This window comes from Microtus oregoni, unplaced genomic scaffold (genome assembly GCF_018167655.1).
Source record: "Microtus oregoni isolate MIOR12 unplaced genomic scaffold, Mior012 000065F_ref0000479, whole genome shotgun sequence".
In the NCBI taxonomy this organism is placed as follows: Eukaryota; Metazoa; Chordata; class Mammalia; order Rodentia; family Cricetidae; genus Microtus; species Microtus oregoni.
In genome coordinates, this window is record NW_024543875.1 from 7,343,242 (window position 1) to 7,360,774 (window position 17,533).

The 17,533-nt window shown below is 51.2% G+C and overlaps 1 protein-coding gene across 9 annotated transcripts in view; it reads left to right on the forward strand.

The window, feature by feature from the left end:
* The window catches only part of Atp9b (ATPase phospholipid transporting 9B (putative)), a 209,622-nt gene extending 203,996 nt beyond the window's left edge, over positions 1-5,626 (forward strand). For 3 of the 9 annotated variants that reach the window (XM_041640819.1, XM_041640821.1, XM_041640827.1), the window contains 4 exons: positions 1,376-1,579; positions 2,951-3,044; positions 3,130-3,162; positions 3,759-4,946. In XM_041640819.1, coding sequence (XP_041496753.1) covers positions 1,376-1,579; positions 2,951-3,044; positions 3,130-3,162; positions 3,759-3,906 — 479 coding nt within the window. In that variant the 3' untranslated portion in view covers positions 3,907-4,946. Of the gene's footprint in view, positions 1-1,375; positions 1,580-2,950; positions 3,045-3,129; positions 3,163-3,758; positions 4,947-5,493 lie in introns of those variants that run through there. The other 6 variants (XM_041640823.1, XM_041640825.1, XM_041640826.1 and 3 more) reach the window with 4 other exon arrangements.
* Positions 5,627-17,533: the final 11,907 nt, after the last annotated feature.

The window sequence follows — 17,533 nt, forward strand, 5'->3', positions numbered from 1 at the left end:
GTGTGTGTGTTAGCAATACTGTGTTCTGTTTTTGCCTGCAAATTAAATTTCAATGGTTTAAATTTCTTCAGCAGTTAAGTTTGTTTCTCTGTTTCTCTTGTAGATTGGTATTCCAGCGTGGGGATGTGTGCATTGATATTCTGGGGAGAGCTTTTGATTTTGGGTTGATTTTGAAGGTTTTGAATTTTAGAGATAAGCTCTCTTGTAGCCCATGGTGGGCTCAGGCAAACTGATTATGTGGCTGAGACTGGTCTTGAACTCCTGATCCTTCTGTTTCCACCTTCTAAGTGCTGGGAGCTGAGACTGGTCTTGAACTCCTGATCCTTCTGTTTCCACCTTCTAAGTGCTGGGAGCTGAGACTGGTCTTGAACTCCTGATCCTTCTGTTTCCACCTTCTAAGTGCTGGGAGCTGAGACTGGTCTTGAACTCCTGATCCTTCTATTTCCACCTTCTAAGTGCTGGGAGCTGAGACTGGTCTTGAACTCCTGATCCTTCTGTTTCCACCTTCTAAGTGCTGGGAGCTGAGACTGGTCTTGAACTCCTGATCCTTCTGTTTCCACCTTCTAAGTGCTGGGAGCTGAGACTGGTCTTGAACTCCTGATCCTTCTATTTCCACCTTCTAAGTGCTGGGAGCTGAGACTGGTCTTGAACTCCTGATCCTTCTGTTTCCACCTTCTAAGTGCTGGGAGCTGAGACTGGTCTTGAACTCCTGATCCTTCTATTTCCACCTTCTAAGTGCTGGGAGCTGAGACTGGTCTTGAACTCCTGATCCTTCTGTTTCCACCTTCTAAGTGCTGGGAGCTGAGACTGGTCTTGAACTCCTGATCCTTCTGTTTCCACCTTCTAAGTGCTGGGAGCTGAGACTGGTCTTGAACTCCTGATCCTTCTATTTCCACCTTCTAAGTGCTGGGAGCTGAGACTGGTCTTGAACTCCTGATCCTTCTATTTCCACCTTCTAAGTGCTGGGATTACAGTTGTCTATCACCGTGCCCAGTTTGTGTGATGCTAAGGGTCAAACCCATGTCCCCCTTTATACAAAGCAGGTACTCTACCTACTTAGCTGCATTCACAAGCCCCAGACTGGTACTTTTTAACTATTGTGTGTCAGCCAATCAGAAAACTCTGTAAGTACTTTTTATATTGTGCTACACAGTGGCTGTCTCTGAGAGATGTATTGCCCTCTGCTAGAGTTCCCAGGAAGGAAGGATTGTCCTAGCATCATTAGCTTCCTGATCAGAGAGCTCATGTAAGACATACTGTGAAGTTGGCTTCCGGCAGATCTGCAAGACTGGCCTGTCCATCCTCACCAGCAGTGGCTGTGCTCCTGGTCCCTGTTGCATGTGTGTAAGCCAACCATTCCTGTGCTCCCTTCCAGGTGGCATCCTCATGTACGGGGCACTGGTGCTCTTTGAGGCAGAGTTCGTCCATGTCGTGGCCATCTCCTTCACGGCACTGATCCTGACTGAGCTGCTCATGGTGGCTCTGACCATCAGGACATGGCACTGGCTCATGGTTGTGGCCGAGTTTCTCAGTCTGGGCTGCTATGTCGCCTCACTTGCTTTTTTAAATGAGTATTTTGGTAAGTGCTTGGAGCTTTGATTCATTATCTGTGACGAATTAACCTTTTGTTGTTATCTCTTCAACAGCTTATATTATAGACAAGTCCCAAAGCAGAAAGTTTCACAACACAGAAGTTTGTTTTTATGGAAAGATAAAAATCATGTAGTGATTTGTAAAATTAAGACCTTCACAGTCCTGTGTATGTTTGCTTGCGATCATTTTCCCTAAAAGAACTGTGCTATTGATGTTTTCATGGTGGAAGCTGATGAGCTCTTCAAGGCAGCCACTTTTGGAGAGGAGGTCTAGGTGTGTTCTACTTCCTTCTGCTGTCTGCAGAAATCATAGCAGCCCAGCAGGCAGCCAGGCTCCTCACCATGTGACCAGGGCTCTTCACCATCACCTCCCTGAGTTGGAGTCCAGGGCCTGTTGCTTCTAACACATTCTTTGTGCTAGCCCTAGCCCCAGCTCACAGTGACTTACGAGGTGACCTTGGGACTATGGGGCTACCCTGAGCCCTGTGCTCTCAGAAAAGAGACCCTAAGTGAAATGCACTGTCTCCTGAGGAGCTGCCCGTCTGGGTCTACACTCGTGTGCACTGTCTCCTGAGGAGCTGCCCGTCTGGGTCTACACTCGTGTGCCCTCAACATTCCCAGTGGCTCCCATGTCCGCTAGCACTGCTCCGCCCTCACTTGGCCCACTCCACTCTGCTCTGCTAGGTTTCATCACTCTTCCTCCCCAGCCAGAGGCTGAGAATGGCAGACGCCAGGTCACCTCAGCATGGTCATTGTACCTAATGACACCACGTCTGATTCTTTCCCAAGATCTATAAAATCACGGCCGAAGGAAAAGATACTCCTTGTGCATCTGTCAGTGTGGGGCTGCACTGCTCCTGGAGTATAGAAAGGCCCAGCTTCCCAGACTTCAGAGAGTGCGCATGCTCCTTGCACCCATGCTGTACTTTCTTGTAGCTGCCTGAAAGTCAAGCAGAGTGCTTCCTGCTCCAAAAAGAAAAGCTCCAGACTTCAGAAAGGAGAAGGCTGTATGTGTCCCTCTTGTGTTTTCCACACCCATGACAGTGGCAACAGCTGCCTTCATGAGCAGTTGTCCATACAAGTCAATCACCCACCTGAATAACAAAGCCCTCTAGGTGGTAGATCAGAGCCACAGTGGTGAGTTCACTCACTGTAGGCCGTCAGTCTTCAGAGCAGGCGGAGTGACGCAGGTGGGAATGGAATCAGCCTGAAGTCCACATTGCACTTGACGTATAAGAAAGGGCTTTCAAATGAGACCATCAGGTGTGGCAGGGTTCTAGCACAGATCCAGGGGGCGTCTGGGCATTTGCTTCCATATTGCAGTGATGTAATTGTTATATTGCCATTCTGCTTAAAAGATTATGTGGCAACAGGCAATGAAATGCAAGTTGAGACTCCCAGCACAAGTGCATTTCCTGCTAACATTCTACTGCTTTTTAATGCATTTCTCCGGTAAGTAGCTAACTAACCACTGAAAACACCTGAGCCTCTTTCCGTCTTCCTTCATCTGCTTTATCCATGTTTTCTCTCGGCACAGGTATAGGCAGAGTATCTTTTGGCGCTTTCTTAGGTAGGTAAAGTTATTATTCCCTTCCAGAGTACAGACTTTTAGCAAAAAAGTGTTGGTTTGGCACGCCAGGCTAATTCTTGGAAGCCAGTTTTCCTCTGACTTAGCACTCCTCACCCACTGAGCCCTTCGCGAACCCTCCCTGAGCGGCACAGTGTGCTCCTTGCTGTAGGTGCCAGCTAGAGACTGGGTGCTGAGCTCCAGGCCCAGCGTGAGTCTGTTACTCCAGTGAGCAGACCCTCTTATCCCGGCTTTGACAGCAGTTTGTGGACTCCTCAGCACAAGTGAGGCTTTCCCACCTGTCTTGCCATGAGGACTTTGGTGGCCTTGTTAACCACAAGCGAGCTATGTCCTCTGTAAATCATGCTGAAAGTGCCGTCTGCCCTGTTAGCCAGCTCCAGGCCTTCCCAGTGCCAGGATGTGCTTGCTTCCTGTGCAGAGAAGCACGAGTTGGACGGGTGCACAGTAAGGACAGTCAAGGTCAAGGCAGACCTGTGTGCATGGCCCCGGTGGAGCCCATGGCTCTGGGATCCTGAGGGGCTCAGTCTGGGCTGGGAGCTCCTGTAGCCGCTCTCAATATCTCTCTCTCCTCCCGACAGATGTTGCCTTCATCACAACCGTGACCTTCTTGTGGAAAGTGTCAGCCATCACTGTGGTCAGCTGCCTTCCACTCTACGTGCTCAAGTACTTGAAGAGGAAGCTGTCCCCTCCCAGCTACTCCAAGCTGTCCTCCTGAATATGACATGAGGCCAGGTAGAAACACTCCTGCGCTGGGCAGCGTGAGGGACTGGCCCTGCTGGTGGGCTTGAGGGCTGAGTTCCCCCGGCTCTCCTCCCGGTGTCTGTACTGTAGCAGCGTGAACAGCTGCTGAAAGGAAGTGATTGCTTCAGCACGGCTGGGCAGGGTTTAGTTCCTGAGCACCGAAAGCTAATTTCTGCAGTGTCCCAGCACGCGGCTCCTTCCTTTGATGGTGTACTGTAGAAAGCCATTGCTGCTCAGACTGGAGGTGACATGGCTGCACATGCCACCGCGCCACAGCAGACAGTGGACCTGCTCGTCCACCCTGACACTGGCACACTCCTCTTCAGACGCAGTTTTGCTTTTCACTGGACACCACACACATAACAAGCCCAAGTGGCCAAGCAGTGACACTTCTGGTATCCTAATTCCGTTGCAGCTATGAATGTAAACCGTTCCTCGAGGCACTGCTGTTAGCCGATACGTTTTTATACCATGAAACCATATTCAAAGCCGTTTACGTAGAACTCAGCTGTCCTGTGCAACTCACAGCACCACAATGCTTTGCTTCCTGAGTAGGGGTTCCTAGACGACATGGCTTTACCTCAGCACTCTGAGCTTGTGATGGCAGATCCTCTGTCGAAGGCTGCACTGAGGGCTGGTGGGAGTTCCCTAGGGGCATGCTGGGCTCAGTTCGCCCCATGCATTGTGTGCGTGCAGCTCTGCACTGTGCAGTGTGTCTGCCACACACACAGTGGGCCTTGTGACCTCAGCTCTCCCCACTGTGCTGCAGGCTGTGGGAGTCTCCTTTGCACTAGTTTTTTGTACGTGCCTGTGCTCTTCAGCTTGACTTCCCTCAGATGTAGGCCCCAAGACCCTGAATTCCTTGGGGGAGGACAAGCTGCGTGAGCAGAACACTGCGGATGTCCCCCTCACAGGCTGTGGGTCTGTGCAGGACCCGCCCCAGGCTTCTGTGAGCGCTGCTTTTCAGAGAGAAACTCTGTGGCGTAAATAAAGCTTCATTTGTCCCTATAGTGCCTTTTGACTTGACCGCCTTTGTTATTAGTAAGGAACCTTCTGGGTATTTTAAGTATTCCTACAGAACTGCCATCAGGAAAAGCTGTTTCTGACATTCCCCACAAGGTGTCACTGTTTGTTGTCAGTTCACAGGCTGTTTCTCCTCTCTGTTGAAAGAGGGAATCCATAGGCCACTGACCAACCTATCTGACTGGACTTCACTGATGCAGCGGGAATTAAGGGTGTTGGATTCACAGCAATGCCAAGGGGCCACGAGGCGAGGGCAGGCACATTGCTTAGGTCAGGGTGTGAACTGACTGCAGATCACTCACTGTGTGTGCTGTTTTGAAATAGAGCTCACATGGGAAGCTAGACCAGAAGGCGGTAAAGAGTTGCAGGCAGCCTCAGAGAATAGCACTGTGAGTCTCTGGGGCTCAGCAGCTTCCGCACAGCAATGGGATACAGAGAAGGAGAAGTAGTTGGGCTTTGTATCTTTAGAGGCTGAGATGCACGAAGTCCTAGTTAGAGACTGTGGGAAGCTATTGCTCCTCCATGAAGTGAACATAATCTCCCCCTCAGGGTGCCGCTGTCCGGGTCAGATGAGACGACGGCTGGAGGAAGCCCTGAGCAGATGCCTGGCACACAGTGACTCAGACGGCTGTGTAGCATTGCTCCTTGGCTGGACTGAAGAAAATGACTGCTTAATAAAGGATTGTTTGACCTGATCTAGCTCAGGCCTACAAAGTAGCTCTTCAAGTGTCAGGGAAAGAGGCACCTTGAGGAGCAGCGCTGTATGTTTCTGCTGGCTTCTAAGACAACCTCGCTGAGTGTAGTTTTAAATTCTGGAGCTGTGTTGGCTCCAGAGGTTCTCCTGGACAGGCTTGCCTGCTGATGAGCACTGCTTAGCCCTCACAGGACTTCTGCAGGCCTGCTCCTCTGCCTTGTGCAAAGAAAGGGCTCTGGTCTCCACCTCCCTCCCCATTGGAAGCTCTAAGGCAGGAAACTTTCACAAGTTCCTCCAGTACACAAAGGCATGTGACAGACATGGTCTTGCTCGTTACACAGGAAAGAGTAGATGTAAGGGAGCTAGCAGGACAGATAGCAAGTGGAGAGACTCCCTGGAAAGACGGAGTTGAGCCAAGACCAGAAAAGATCCATTCACTCCAAGAAGGAAACAGCTCTGGGATCAGAGGAGCAGATGGAGCCGAGTGTAAGGGTGGCTCGGAAAGGACAGTGGGGCGGGCATGGTGGGCGAACAGAGGGAGAATGAGCAACTGGACAGTGGGCAACTGAATAGGTAAATAGGCTGGTGTATAGATAGCAGGTGGGTGGATGGATCGATGGATGGCCGGGCGCTCCAGCAGGTAAATAAATGAGTAAGCAGATAGACAGGTGGACAGATGAATGGATGAACAGATGGGCATAGATGGGTGGGTGGCTGGATGAGCTTTGATGACCACGTAACATTTCAGCCTAGGACCACCAGGCTTTTCCTTCTGGCCTCACTGTGTTCCCACAGAACCATGACATTGTTAAAACGGCCCCAGGCTCCTTCCCGTGGTGCTCAGAGTAGCCAAGAGGCCAAGTGCTGCTCCACCTCCGAGGGAGGCCGGCCTGAGGACCCGTCCTCATGGACAGCGTCCTGGCATATGAGTATACCAGAGGCCTTAGTCAAAAGACAGGTGATCCAGCTGGGCAAAAAGCAAAACTAGCAACATTCTGTACCGAGACAAGAGTGGGCTGAAAGCAGACGGACGGGGCAGCTGCAGTGTGCTACCAGGAGGTATCAGGAAGCCAGTGGCCATGGCAATATCCTTCACCGTTAACTGCATATAAAAGTATCCCTCAGGACAAAGAGAACACTTGGTGGAAACTGCGCTAAGGTGAAGTGGATACGTGAAAGAACGCTCTGCTCTCGGCCGGCCAGTTGCCCTCCTCAGCAGAGCTGGTTTCTTTAGTTTTTAAAGGTTTTTGTCTCTGTGTACATACAGGGTGGGTGGTGCATGCACTTGTGTGCAGGTATGCCCACCCATGCACACGTGGAGGCCCGAGGGGGATATCAGGAGGCCTGTTCCATTACTCATTGCCTTATTCCCTTGAGACCAGTCTCTCACTTAGCCTGGGGCTAGGTTGGTAGCCAGCATGTCCCAGGATCCTCCCATCTGCCTCACGGTGCTGGGGTTACAGGTGCAAACAACCACACCTAGATATGTAAGTAGGTGTTAGGGCCTTGAACTAAGCTCTTGCTTACATAGCACGTGCTGTTGCCGCTAACGCATCTCCCCACCTCTGTGGCTGGCATCTTTACCTCTGCTGGTAGTAGCAAATCTGGAAGGAGAGAGAAATCAAGGTGGTGATGTCAGCCCATCACACTAGCTGGGTGCCCAGCCCGCTGCAGAAAACACAGCAGAGTGGCCGTGTGCTGACTCAGTAACGGCCCCAAAGAAGCTCAAAGCCAGAATCAAGTAGACATGCTTGACACGTGCCTGTAATTCCAACATGTGGAAGACTGAGGCAGGAGGATTATAAACTCAAGGGCATAACAAGGCCCTGTTTCACAAATCCAGAATCAAATGGCCTACTTCTAAAGAAGGTAGAAGGGGATGGTTAGAGAAATTCTACATTGCTTTCAATGAAGTGAAAATGTCAGGATTTGAGAGATGCAGTTAAAGCCATGCTTGAGGGACTTACAGGTTTAAATGCTTACATGAGAGGGGAAGTCTAAAATCAAGGCTTCATTTTGGGGAATCTAGGGAAAACAGCAAAATGCACTTAAACAGAAAGAAAAAAAAATGATGAATGTCAGCAAAAAAGGTTCACACTGGAGGCAGTAATCCCGAAAGCCAGCTCTGAAGATGAGCTGAGCTCCATCTATCTGCCCCACGTGCTGAGGAGAAGAGACCAGATTCCCACGCTTGGGTTCGGTCGATGAGACTGCAGCACACTCGTGTGAAAACATGCCTGAGAACATGAGGAAACTGAGCAGTCAGCCCATGGTCTGCTGGAGCAGAAACTCACCAGGGAGACCAAAGCTGCACTCTTGAAGTGGACAGGAGGCAGGGAGACACAGCAAGGGATCAGGTTTGCCGTGTCCCCTTTCTTCTGGGCACACCCTAGTGGCCTCCCTCTAGGCCCCATCTCTGACTGAGCCTCACAGTTCCCTCAGCACTGTCTCCTGGAAACCACACGTGAGCCTTTGGAGGGACACTAGCGGCATTCTTGGGGCTTGCAAGGTGGGGCTCCCAACATCCTGTGGCAGGCAGTAGCAGCTCTGTACCCCACCATTTCTGGTTCTTACTGTACATGGTAAACAATGGCAGGGTTCTTCCCCACAAATTAAAGTTTCCTATGAATCTATATTCAAAATAAAAAGTTTTAAAAGCAACAAAGATCTGCTGAGGACTGAGAGATCTTCTGCTGAGTGGTCGTCTGGTCAGTGGTCAGACCCTGGCCCGAGCGTAGGAAGTGAGCTCAGTCCTGGGCTGTAGCCCTGCAGAATCCTTTAGTTTTTCTGGAAGGAAAGCCAGTTGGTAAGACCAGTCGGCTGTGAGCAGACATGAGAGTGGCAGAGATGCATAGCTTGCAGACAGCTCCCTTGTGGGCCAGTCCCTGTGAGCCAGCCCAGATGGGAAGAACCTGTGGGCCAGGGGTCCTATGTCTTAGGAAATGCCTGCCTGCCAAAGCTTCCAGCCTTGTGTTGCCAAGGAACAGGACTCCCCAGGATGGCAGAGGGTGCCGTGGGCACCAAGAGGGAAGCCTGCCAGTCTCAGAGCTGTCCTGCAGAATGTTCCTGGACCCCACGAGGACTTTGTCCTTGGCACCCTCTTTCCCACCACATTCGGAGTCTGGCACCTCCTGCCACTGGCACCCTTGAGGGTAGAACTGACCTTGCAAGCCTTCACGCATCAGGAAAACAGCATTGCACTGCAGGCCTGCTCGGAGTGTGCAGTGTCAATAATTAAGGGCTGCAGAAACTGAGGCACAGAGGAGTTGAAGGGGTTTCTCAGAGTGAGGGGACCAGACCTTGCACACAAGAGTGGTACACACGTGGACCTGGCTGTGCCTAGTGCACTGCTTCTCAAGCCACGGGTCCCCATCCATGTAGGCCCCTAAATCACCCTTGCTAGTTCATGCAGGCCCATATAGAGACCTGAAGGGGTGGGAGGGGAAGAGCTGGACATAGACAAGCACCTTTGTCCTCCCTGCTGGATCTGCACCCCACAGCCCTCAAGTATTCCCAAACAGGGCCTCTCCACCCTTCTCATGCAAGACTGACTGCCCTCCACATTCCTAAATCAAAACTGCCTGGCTATGAACACAACCATGCCAAGCCCTGCATTCTCCCTTCGTCTCCTTGTAAGTGTCCACAGGACTTGGCAGAAGGCCCGATGGGACATGATCTGTTCAGCTTTGGGCATTGGTCAGTGACTTGATCAAGTGGGATGTTTGTCTGGGAAGGATCCTAGAGGGAAAACTCCAGCTCTAGGTTCCAGTCAGGCACGGGCACCAACCTGTGTCATCGCATGGTGCCTTTTAGCAGTACATAGACGCCAGGTTATAGAATGCCTTCTCCCACCGCTTGCCTCCCACAGCCTGCATTGGCACAGCCAAGTATAGGTGTAATTCCAGATCATCCCAGGAGGGGGCAATAGAACCCAAGAAACGGTGCTTCCACGTTGCTCTGGCCGCCCAGGCTTTGGTGAGGTTAAGTCAGCTAATGGATAGAAGGAGCACTCCCTCCGTGCCGCATCTTCATGGGGTCCTGGGTTGTTCTGATGGGAACATGCTGCTCACAGACACTTGTGTGTAGATGGTATCTGGTTTTGCCTGAGTGGGAAGCCTATTTCCCTCTGCAGTGAAGCCCCAGTGTCTGAGTTCCAAGTGCCTGGTTCTTGTGGGAAAAATTTAAGAGATACGCCCAGGACCTGGGCCTGGGAATGTCATAAGATGCCAGTCATCTGGGAGGTCCTGTTTATCTATGGAGGCACGGGTCTCGGATGGGGGGCTGAGGTCTTTCCTTTTGTTATACTGAACCTGAACACGGCATTATTGACAGAATCTTTCAGAACCCATCACAAGACAGAAAAGAGCCAGGCATCTTTTAGTAACACTTTGAGTTTTCCAGAGTTTTTGTGCTGCAGGCTGCTTCCTACCCCTGCAGCCCAGATAGCACTGTGCTCAACGCACTAGCAGCTGGTATGCTCCCTACAGACCCAGGGGGAACTGTGGCCTCAACCTAGATGCGCACACAGATCTGTGTGGGAAGCTTTGCAAGTAGGGAGTTCATTGGCAAATGTCTGAGGTCTTCCAGAAACCCCCCCCACCACCACCAGGGAAAAGGTGCCATGGGTACCACTCCCCTTTGGAGGAGGGAGAGTGAGGCCTTAAAGGCCCCTCACATGTAGGTCGAGCTCTGCACAGGAGATTACCCTGGGTCAGGACCATTTCCTTTCAATTATGCATCTGGCTCCCACGTCCTCAGGGTGCTGTTAATTGTTGGTATTTCTCTTTCTGTAAGGAGTCCTTTGTAGCCCCTTTGTGGAGCTAACATTACCTGCTGTAGGTCTGCGGGAGGAAGCGCTGCTAGCTCTCTTAATTTCGGTGACTAATGGTGTGTTAGTCACAGCACACATGCAGAGCTTCCCAGGACCCGTCCCTTCAAGTCACAGCACACATGCAAAACTTCCCGAAACAAACCTCTTCATGTCCATTTCATACATGCAGAGCTTCCCAGGACCCGTCCCTTCAACTCACAGCACTCATGCAGAGCTTCCCAGGACCCGTCCCTTCAACTCACAGCACTCATGCAGAGCTTCCCAGGACCGAGGAAACAAACTGCTGGCGTGGAGCTAGATGGTATGCTAGAGACAAGGAGAGAGTGGGCTAAGTCTTCAGCTAGGAGTTAAGCAGCTATGCCGAGGGCAAGCATAAAGCTGTAGAATACCCAGACACAATGGGACAGGGAGCCCAGGAGCCAGAAATGGGAGGGAGGGGTATCCTGGAAGGTATAACAGGTCTCCTGATACAGTACACTGAAACTAAGGAGAACCCCTTCCCTGGGCTGCCTGCTGACATCCTGCCCTGTGGACCTCTTGAACACTAAACAACACAGCTACTGTCTGCCATACCCCCAGGGCCAACTTAGCCTCTCTTGAGGATCTGATTGGCTTCTCCCTTATTGCCACCCCCAGACCACCTCCAGGCTCTCACACTCTCTCACCCTTGAGATGCACCAGCCTGAGTAGTCTCAGCTCTGAGAAAAGAGACTCATATCCCATTTCCAGAGCCTACGGCTCACATGCCCACACAAGTCCTTGGTAGCAAGATGAACTTCATAACCATGAAGAAAATGCAGTCCCTAGTGGGCAGCTTGCTCACCCGTTAGCCAAGATCTCTAAGGGACTCTGGTTCTTTCCAGTTAGGCAAAAGCAGAGCCTTCAGTGCCACCTGCTGCTGTCACTGTCCTTACTGGTTTCAAACCTCAGAACTCCAGGATACCTGCCCCAGCCCCATGCCCCTTGTCCTCATCTAGGCTGGCCATTAGCACTGAATCTCTAGAGGTTTGCACTGCCTGTCCTCTGGCCGGCCTCCTGTGAAGACCAAATGCGAGAACACAGTGGCATAAGGACCAGAGCCCTTGCTAGGTGCTTAAGAAGTGACCGGGCACCACTGGTGGGGTCCGAGGCGTGGTAGGCGGTATGGAGAGGGTGCGGAGAAATTAAACAGCATGTGACAAGACGCAGAGAAGCTCGAAGGTCAGCTGGTCACTGTGGCATGTGTCTCTGGCTACTGCTGCTCAAGAGGCCGAGGCAGGAGGATCATCTGAGCCCAAGAGTTCAGAACAGCCTGGGCAACACAACCAGATATGGTCTCAGAAAGGAAAGGAAAGATACGGAGGAAAGGGGGAAGAAAGAAAAGGAAAGAGGAGGGTAGGGGAAAGAGAGTAAGGGAAGGAGGGGGAGGAGTGAGGGAGAGGCAGGAATGGAGGGGGAGAGAGGGATGGAGGAAGCGGGGAGAGAGAGGGAGGAACGGAAAGCAAGCACTCCAATCAGACATTCTATTTAGCCTTTGAGAAGGAGGGGGGCCCCTGGCACATGCTACAACATGGTAGAGCTCAAGGGCCTTTGCTGCGTGAAGCAAGCCTGACAAGAAGGGCAGGTAAGAAAAGGTTCCATTAAAAACTATATATAGACATATATACATACATACTGTGTAAGAGTGTTTTGCTTGCATGTAAGTGTGTGCTGTGTAGGCGCCTGTTGCCTGCAGAGGTCAGAAGAGGGCACTGGGATCCCCTGAAACTGGAGTTAAGGGTAGATGCTGAAAACAGAAACTGGTTCCTCTGTATGAGGTAATCCCCCATCCCCAGTGCGAAGCCACCTCTCCAGCCCTCCAGTCCCCAGAAGCCACCTCCTCCCCAGCCCTCCAGCCCCCAGGGTACCAGATCTTTGAGAAAGCAGTCAAGTGCTGGGAATCCGGCATGGACAAGATGGGGACAAACTCAGCTTGGGAAGACAAATCCCAAAGGCAGAAGTGGAACCACGTCATGGAATACACACACTTAAAATGGGCTTCACTGGGGCTGAGGAGAGATGTGGGAAGCTATTGTCATACAAACCTGAGGGCCTGAGCTCAGATCCCCAGAACCCAGAGCTTGGCACATTCTTGATCCCAGCATTCCTGAAGCTGGGTAGGTGGTGGACAGGAGAATCCCCAGAAGCTTGGGGGCCAGCAAGCTTGGAGCATGCAGCCATGATCAAGAGACAGGTGGAAGGTCAGGACACTTGATGTAACCCCCCCCACACACACACACACACACGGCATGGCATGGCATGGGAATGCCTGTGTACATTCATACACAAAACATTTTTTAAATGGTTCAAAATAGTCAATTTCATGTTATGTTTATTTTTTAACAGTTTTGAAAAAGTAAAACTCCTTTAAAAAAGACTTTCTGGATAGAGTCTGAGCCCTGGGGAAAGCCCCAGGCTCAGAGGGGACAGCCTGGGCATGCTATGTTGGTAACTCGAAGCCTTACTGCAAAGAGACTTATGTTCATTTACACTTTGGCAAGATGCCACTTCCTGTTTCCAAGAAGAAATAAAGAGCTGAGCAGACTTATAAAAAGCCCCACATCTTCTTGGACATCAAACGGCCCCACACAACCTCTTGATGGGTTGGGTGTAAATGAAGCAGAGACACATGGATTAAATTCCCCTTGCAGTTTGCTCCAGTTTAAAAATTAATGGAAAAGTGCCTGGCAAAACTTGTTTAGAGCTTTATTGAACCAAAACAGTTTAAAAATAGTTTGGGAAGCTGGGCCTGCGCTGGGTGGATGGAGCTGCGTCTCGCCAGGCTGCGGGGCTCCTGGGGCAGCCGGAGCCACACTCTCTGCAGTGGAGAAAACTGCCACCCATGAGAAATGAAGGCAGTCATTTGATATTAGAGAAGGAAAAGAAAAAGCACGGCCTCATTACCTAGGGCTGGGGGCAAAGTGGCTCACCGTGGGCTACAGCTTAATTAAAATAGTCCGGGAAAGCGAATGTTTGAAGACGCTTACAATGCTGCCATCAGAAAACGGGTGTTTCTCATTATAAACATTTTGCTATTAAAACAAAACAAAACAAAAGGCCCTATGAGTTTGAAAGGAGCAGACCTGCAAACACAGGGCAACCTAGGAAGTGGCTCCGGCAGCCCCTGCCAGCCTAGAGGGAGAAACAGGAAGTGGCTCCAGGAGCCTCTGCCAGCCTAGAGGGAGAAACAGGAAGTTACTCCAGGAACGCCTGCCAGCCTAGAGGGAGAAACAGGCCTTCTCATGATGGCCATTTCTTCTACAGAGTGGAGCAAAGAAGACCAGGGTGACAAAGTCAGATCAGACTGCCTACAAACACACCTAGGTGCAGCAGGTGAGGTCATCCCCAACCTCCAGCTGCCTTTACTGCCCTGGCCAGCGGCACCTTCAGGTGCAGACACAGATCTGTCCGCAGCCTACTAGGAAGAACACATGAATTTAACCAACCTGCACCAAGGGCCGGTAGCCTTGCCCAGTGCACACTTGCACACCAGTTTCCCCAGAGACATCATCTTGAAGGGAGTGTTTCTCCTGCCCGGCATGTCAGCAAGGCCCAGAGGACACAGCAGACTGTGACGGTGTCTCAGTCCATCACCATTTCCATCCTTCCTGGTGGGAGGGGTGTGTGCTTTCCGATACCCCTCCAAAGTTGTTCTTTTAGTGCATGGGAAGGAAGAGGAGATACTGGCCAGCTACATCTAGTTGCTACTGTTACCTAAGCCATGGCTCTGGGTTCTGTAGGCTCCTATCAGATGTAAGGAGGAGGATCCGAACCAGACCGGAGTGAGCCCAAAGAGGAAGTGATTCTGCCACAAGGTGAGATGTTCTGGGGCAGGTTTCCATGGATGCTGGAGCAGGGCTCAGCCTGATCTCAGATTCTGACCCTGGACTGGGTCTCCTGTTAAGTGGCTTCCTCAGATTGGGGTAGCCTGGAGCTTGAGACCCTTCTGCCTGTGGTAGGGAAGAACACTGAGTGGCTGGTTTCTATCAGGCACCCACCTGAAGCAAGGGCAGGTAGTGAGAGGTGGGCAGGCAATGACCCATGTCAAATTAGGACCTTCCACCAACAAGTATCATAGGATGGGTCATGCATGCAGCACTGGGCAGGAGTGACCTGGCTGCTGTCCCTGTTGGGGCATTGGCCCAGAAAGAATGTCACCCACTTTCTCCACAGTAGGTGTTTTGGAAGAGAGCTGAAGGGGGTGGTCCCTTGCCCCCCAGAAGAAGGAAAGTAGCATTCTGGATACAACTGTGGTGTGCTATGGCACTGTGTTCAAATACTGAGCGTGATGGCTGGCTTTGGCTGTTAACTTGACGACATCTGGAATTAACTACAACCTAAGCAGTTGGGTCCACCTGTGATGGAATCTTTTTTCTTAATTAAATCATTTGAAGTGGGAAACCTGACTAATACAAATTTTGGTCATGTCCTCTGGAGGGGCAGAACTTAGAGAATAAAGGGGATTTATTAGAATGGTTTACAGACTGTGGTCCAGCTAGTCCAACAATGGTGTCTGCCCGTGGTGGGCCCAAGAATCCAGTGGTTCCGTCTGAGAGGCTGGGTGTGTCCGTGGGTCATCGGTATATGACAGAATCCAGAAGACGCAGACTCAAAAGCCAGTGGAGGGATGGATTTGCCTGTGAGCGAAGAAGCAGGCCTCCTTCTGTGTCCTTCAGTAGAGGCTGTCAGCAGAAGGTGTGGCTCAGGTTAAAGGTGGGTCTTCTTCCCACTTCAAAAGATCTAGATTAAAAGTGGGTCTTCCCTGCTGGCCATGGTGGCGCATACATTTAATCCCAGCACTCAGGAGGCAAAGGCAGGCTGAGCTCTCTGTAAATTCAAGGGCAGGCTGGTCTATACAGCAAGTTCCAGGACCGCCAGAGCTACATAGTGAGACCCTGTCAAAAAAAAAAAATGTGTATTTCCACTTTCAATGATTTAATTAAGAAAAACCCCTTCCAGGTGTGCCCAACCACTTGGGTTTTGTTAATTCCAGATGTAGTCACATCAACACCCAAGAACAGCCACCACAGTGAAGTAGGCCACTTTAGAAAGAAAGGAAGATCATTTCTGCTCACAGTTCTAGAAGTCCATGGTCCTGTGTGATGGCGTCTGTCTAGCAGAATTCCTAAGGAGAGACACGGTGCAGATGCTCAGTTCTGGGGTCTCACGCAGTTGTCAGAGGGCTCGTCTAAACATCATGGCCAGATGCACTTCCTCTACCCTGTTAATGCCACTCAGTGGGGTGAAGTTTTACTGAGCCCCTGGGGATCACTCAGGCCATGGCCAAGCCACAGTAACTGATGTCCTGAAGGGACAGTACCAGGGACCACAGGGACTAGCCTTAAATGGACAGAGAGTTTTTTGCATAGGTCAGAAGTTCAAAATCAAGGTATCAGTGGGGCCAACCTCCCTGAGACCTGGGGAGGATGGGAGTTTCTGCCTCTTCCGGTCCTGGGTGGACTTCTAGTATCCTCTGCACCCCTTGGCTGGCAGAATGTCCCCCCCAGCTCTGGCTTTCTCCTCTTTGTCTGACGTGGGTCACGCTCTCTTCTTATGAGAAGTTCTGGGTTGAGAACTCCAGTGGCTTCATCTTAGCCACCTCTCTATGACCCCACAACTAATGAGCTCCCATGCCCAGGTGCCAGGGGTCAAGCCCTTTGAGGTCCGTTCAGAGGATGAAGTTCAACCCACAACTAAAATGTACCGACTCGTCAAGAGTGAGGCCATGCATCCTTCACAGCTGCCCTGTGAGGAGAGCCTGTTAGCATGGCACTACAGGTAGATGAGGAACAGTCTGTGGGAGACCAGCTCGCAGCGGGGAGGACGGATGAGCTGTGCTAACCCATCCCCCGAGGAATTGGCAAAATTACTTTTAAACCCCTATTTAAAGTCTCTGGAAAGGAACAGACACCCCAAAGTCCCTAAAACAGGCCCAGAGGCAAACAGTAAATGAAGAAGCATCTGTGGAGAAAAACCCTGTGGGGATTTAATGAGAGAGAGGGCCTCTGCGGCCTCTGCACAGCCCCTCCCCCACTGGCTTCTTCAGTTTCTTAGCTTTGCTGTGGAAGAGTGGCGCATTGTGTTTGAATGCCTGCTCTGGTCTGCCAAGATGGGAGCTGCTCTGCCAAGCTAATGGCAGGCTGCTCCACAGAGTGGAATGCTGGGAGGATAGATGGCTTTGTCACCTCAGCCCAGGAGAGGGGCAGCAAAGCCACCGGATTGAAGAAGGGTTCTCACACCCAAGTGCACAGCTCCTAGGAGGGATGTGGTCTAGATCGAAGTTTGTCTTCATCCCTGTTCTGGCTCACCTCTTCCTTGGGAGAGACAGCTGTTGTCTTCTCCCAGAGGGTTTGACGTCACAGGCAGCAGAACTTGGTGACGCTCACACCTAAAGTCACTCTGGAGAGACCAGGGAGTCATGGAGGAAAAATACGCAGTCTGGAGTTCAGAAGGACTAGGGTCCGGAGAGAACCTGAGAAAGCCGATGCTGAGGGGACCCTGCCTGAGCTCGGGGTGGCAGCAAGCATGGCTCCAGAGTGGAGACACAGTATAATGGCTCATTGGTGGAGCAATGTATGCTCCAGAAGGTTGCTGAAAATGACACCCCATTCCAATGCCTGTCAAAAGTATATAACGGGAATAAAGTCTGTGAGAACAGGGTCTCTTCTGAGACCTCGTCAGGCAGGTGACTGTGGGAATCTCTCAGCCATGCCTCCCGAGGGGAGCAGTATCATTGGCTGATAGTGCGGGGGGGGGGGGGGGCTCAGATGTGGTTCCTCACAATGGTGCTTCCTAGGTCACTGACAATAAGCCTATTAACCAATTAATGAGCTAATCAGGGTTATCTAGTAGGCCTGAGCATGGCAAATATTGCAGACTGGTCTTACGCACTCCCCTGCCCTCTCCCTTCCTAAAGCTAGCCACAGGGTTGTAGGAGAGTGTGGAGACTAGAACCTGGAGATTCTGTAATGCATCGTCTAAACTGGCTCGTTTCCAACTCCTGAGATGTGCAAAGAAACACAAGCTGTACGCATCAAAACACAGAA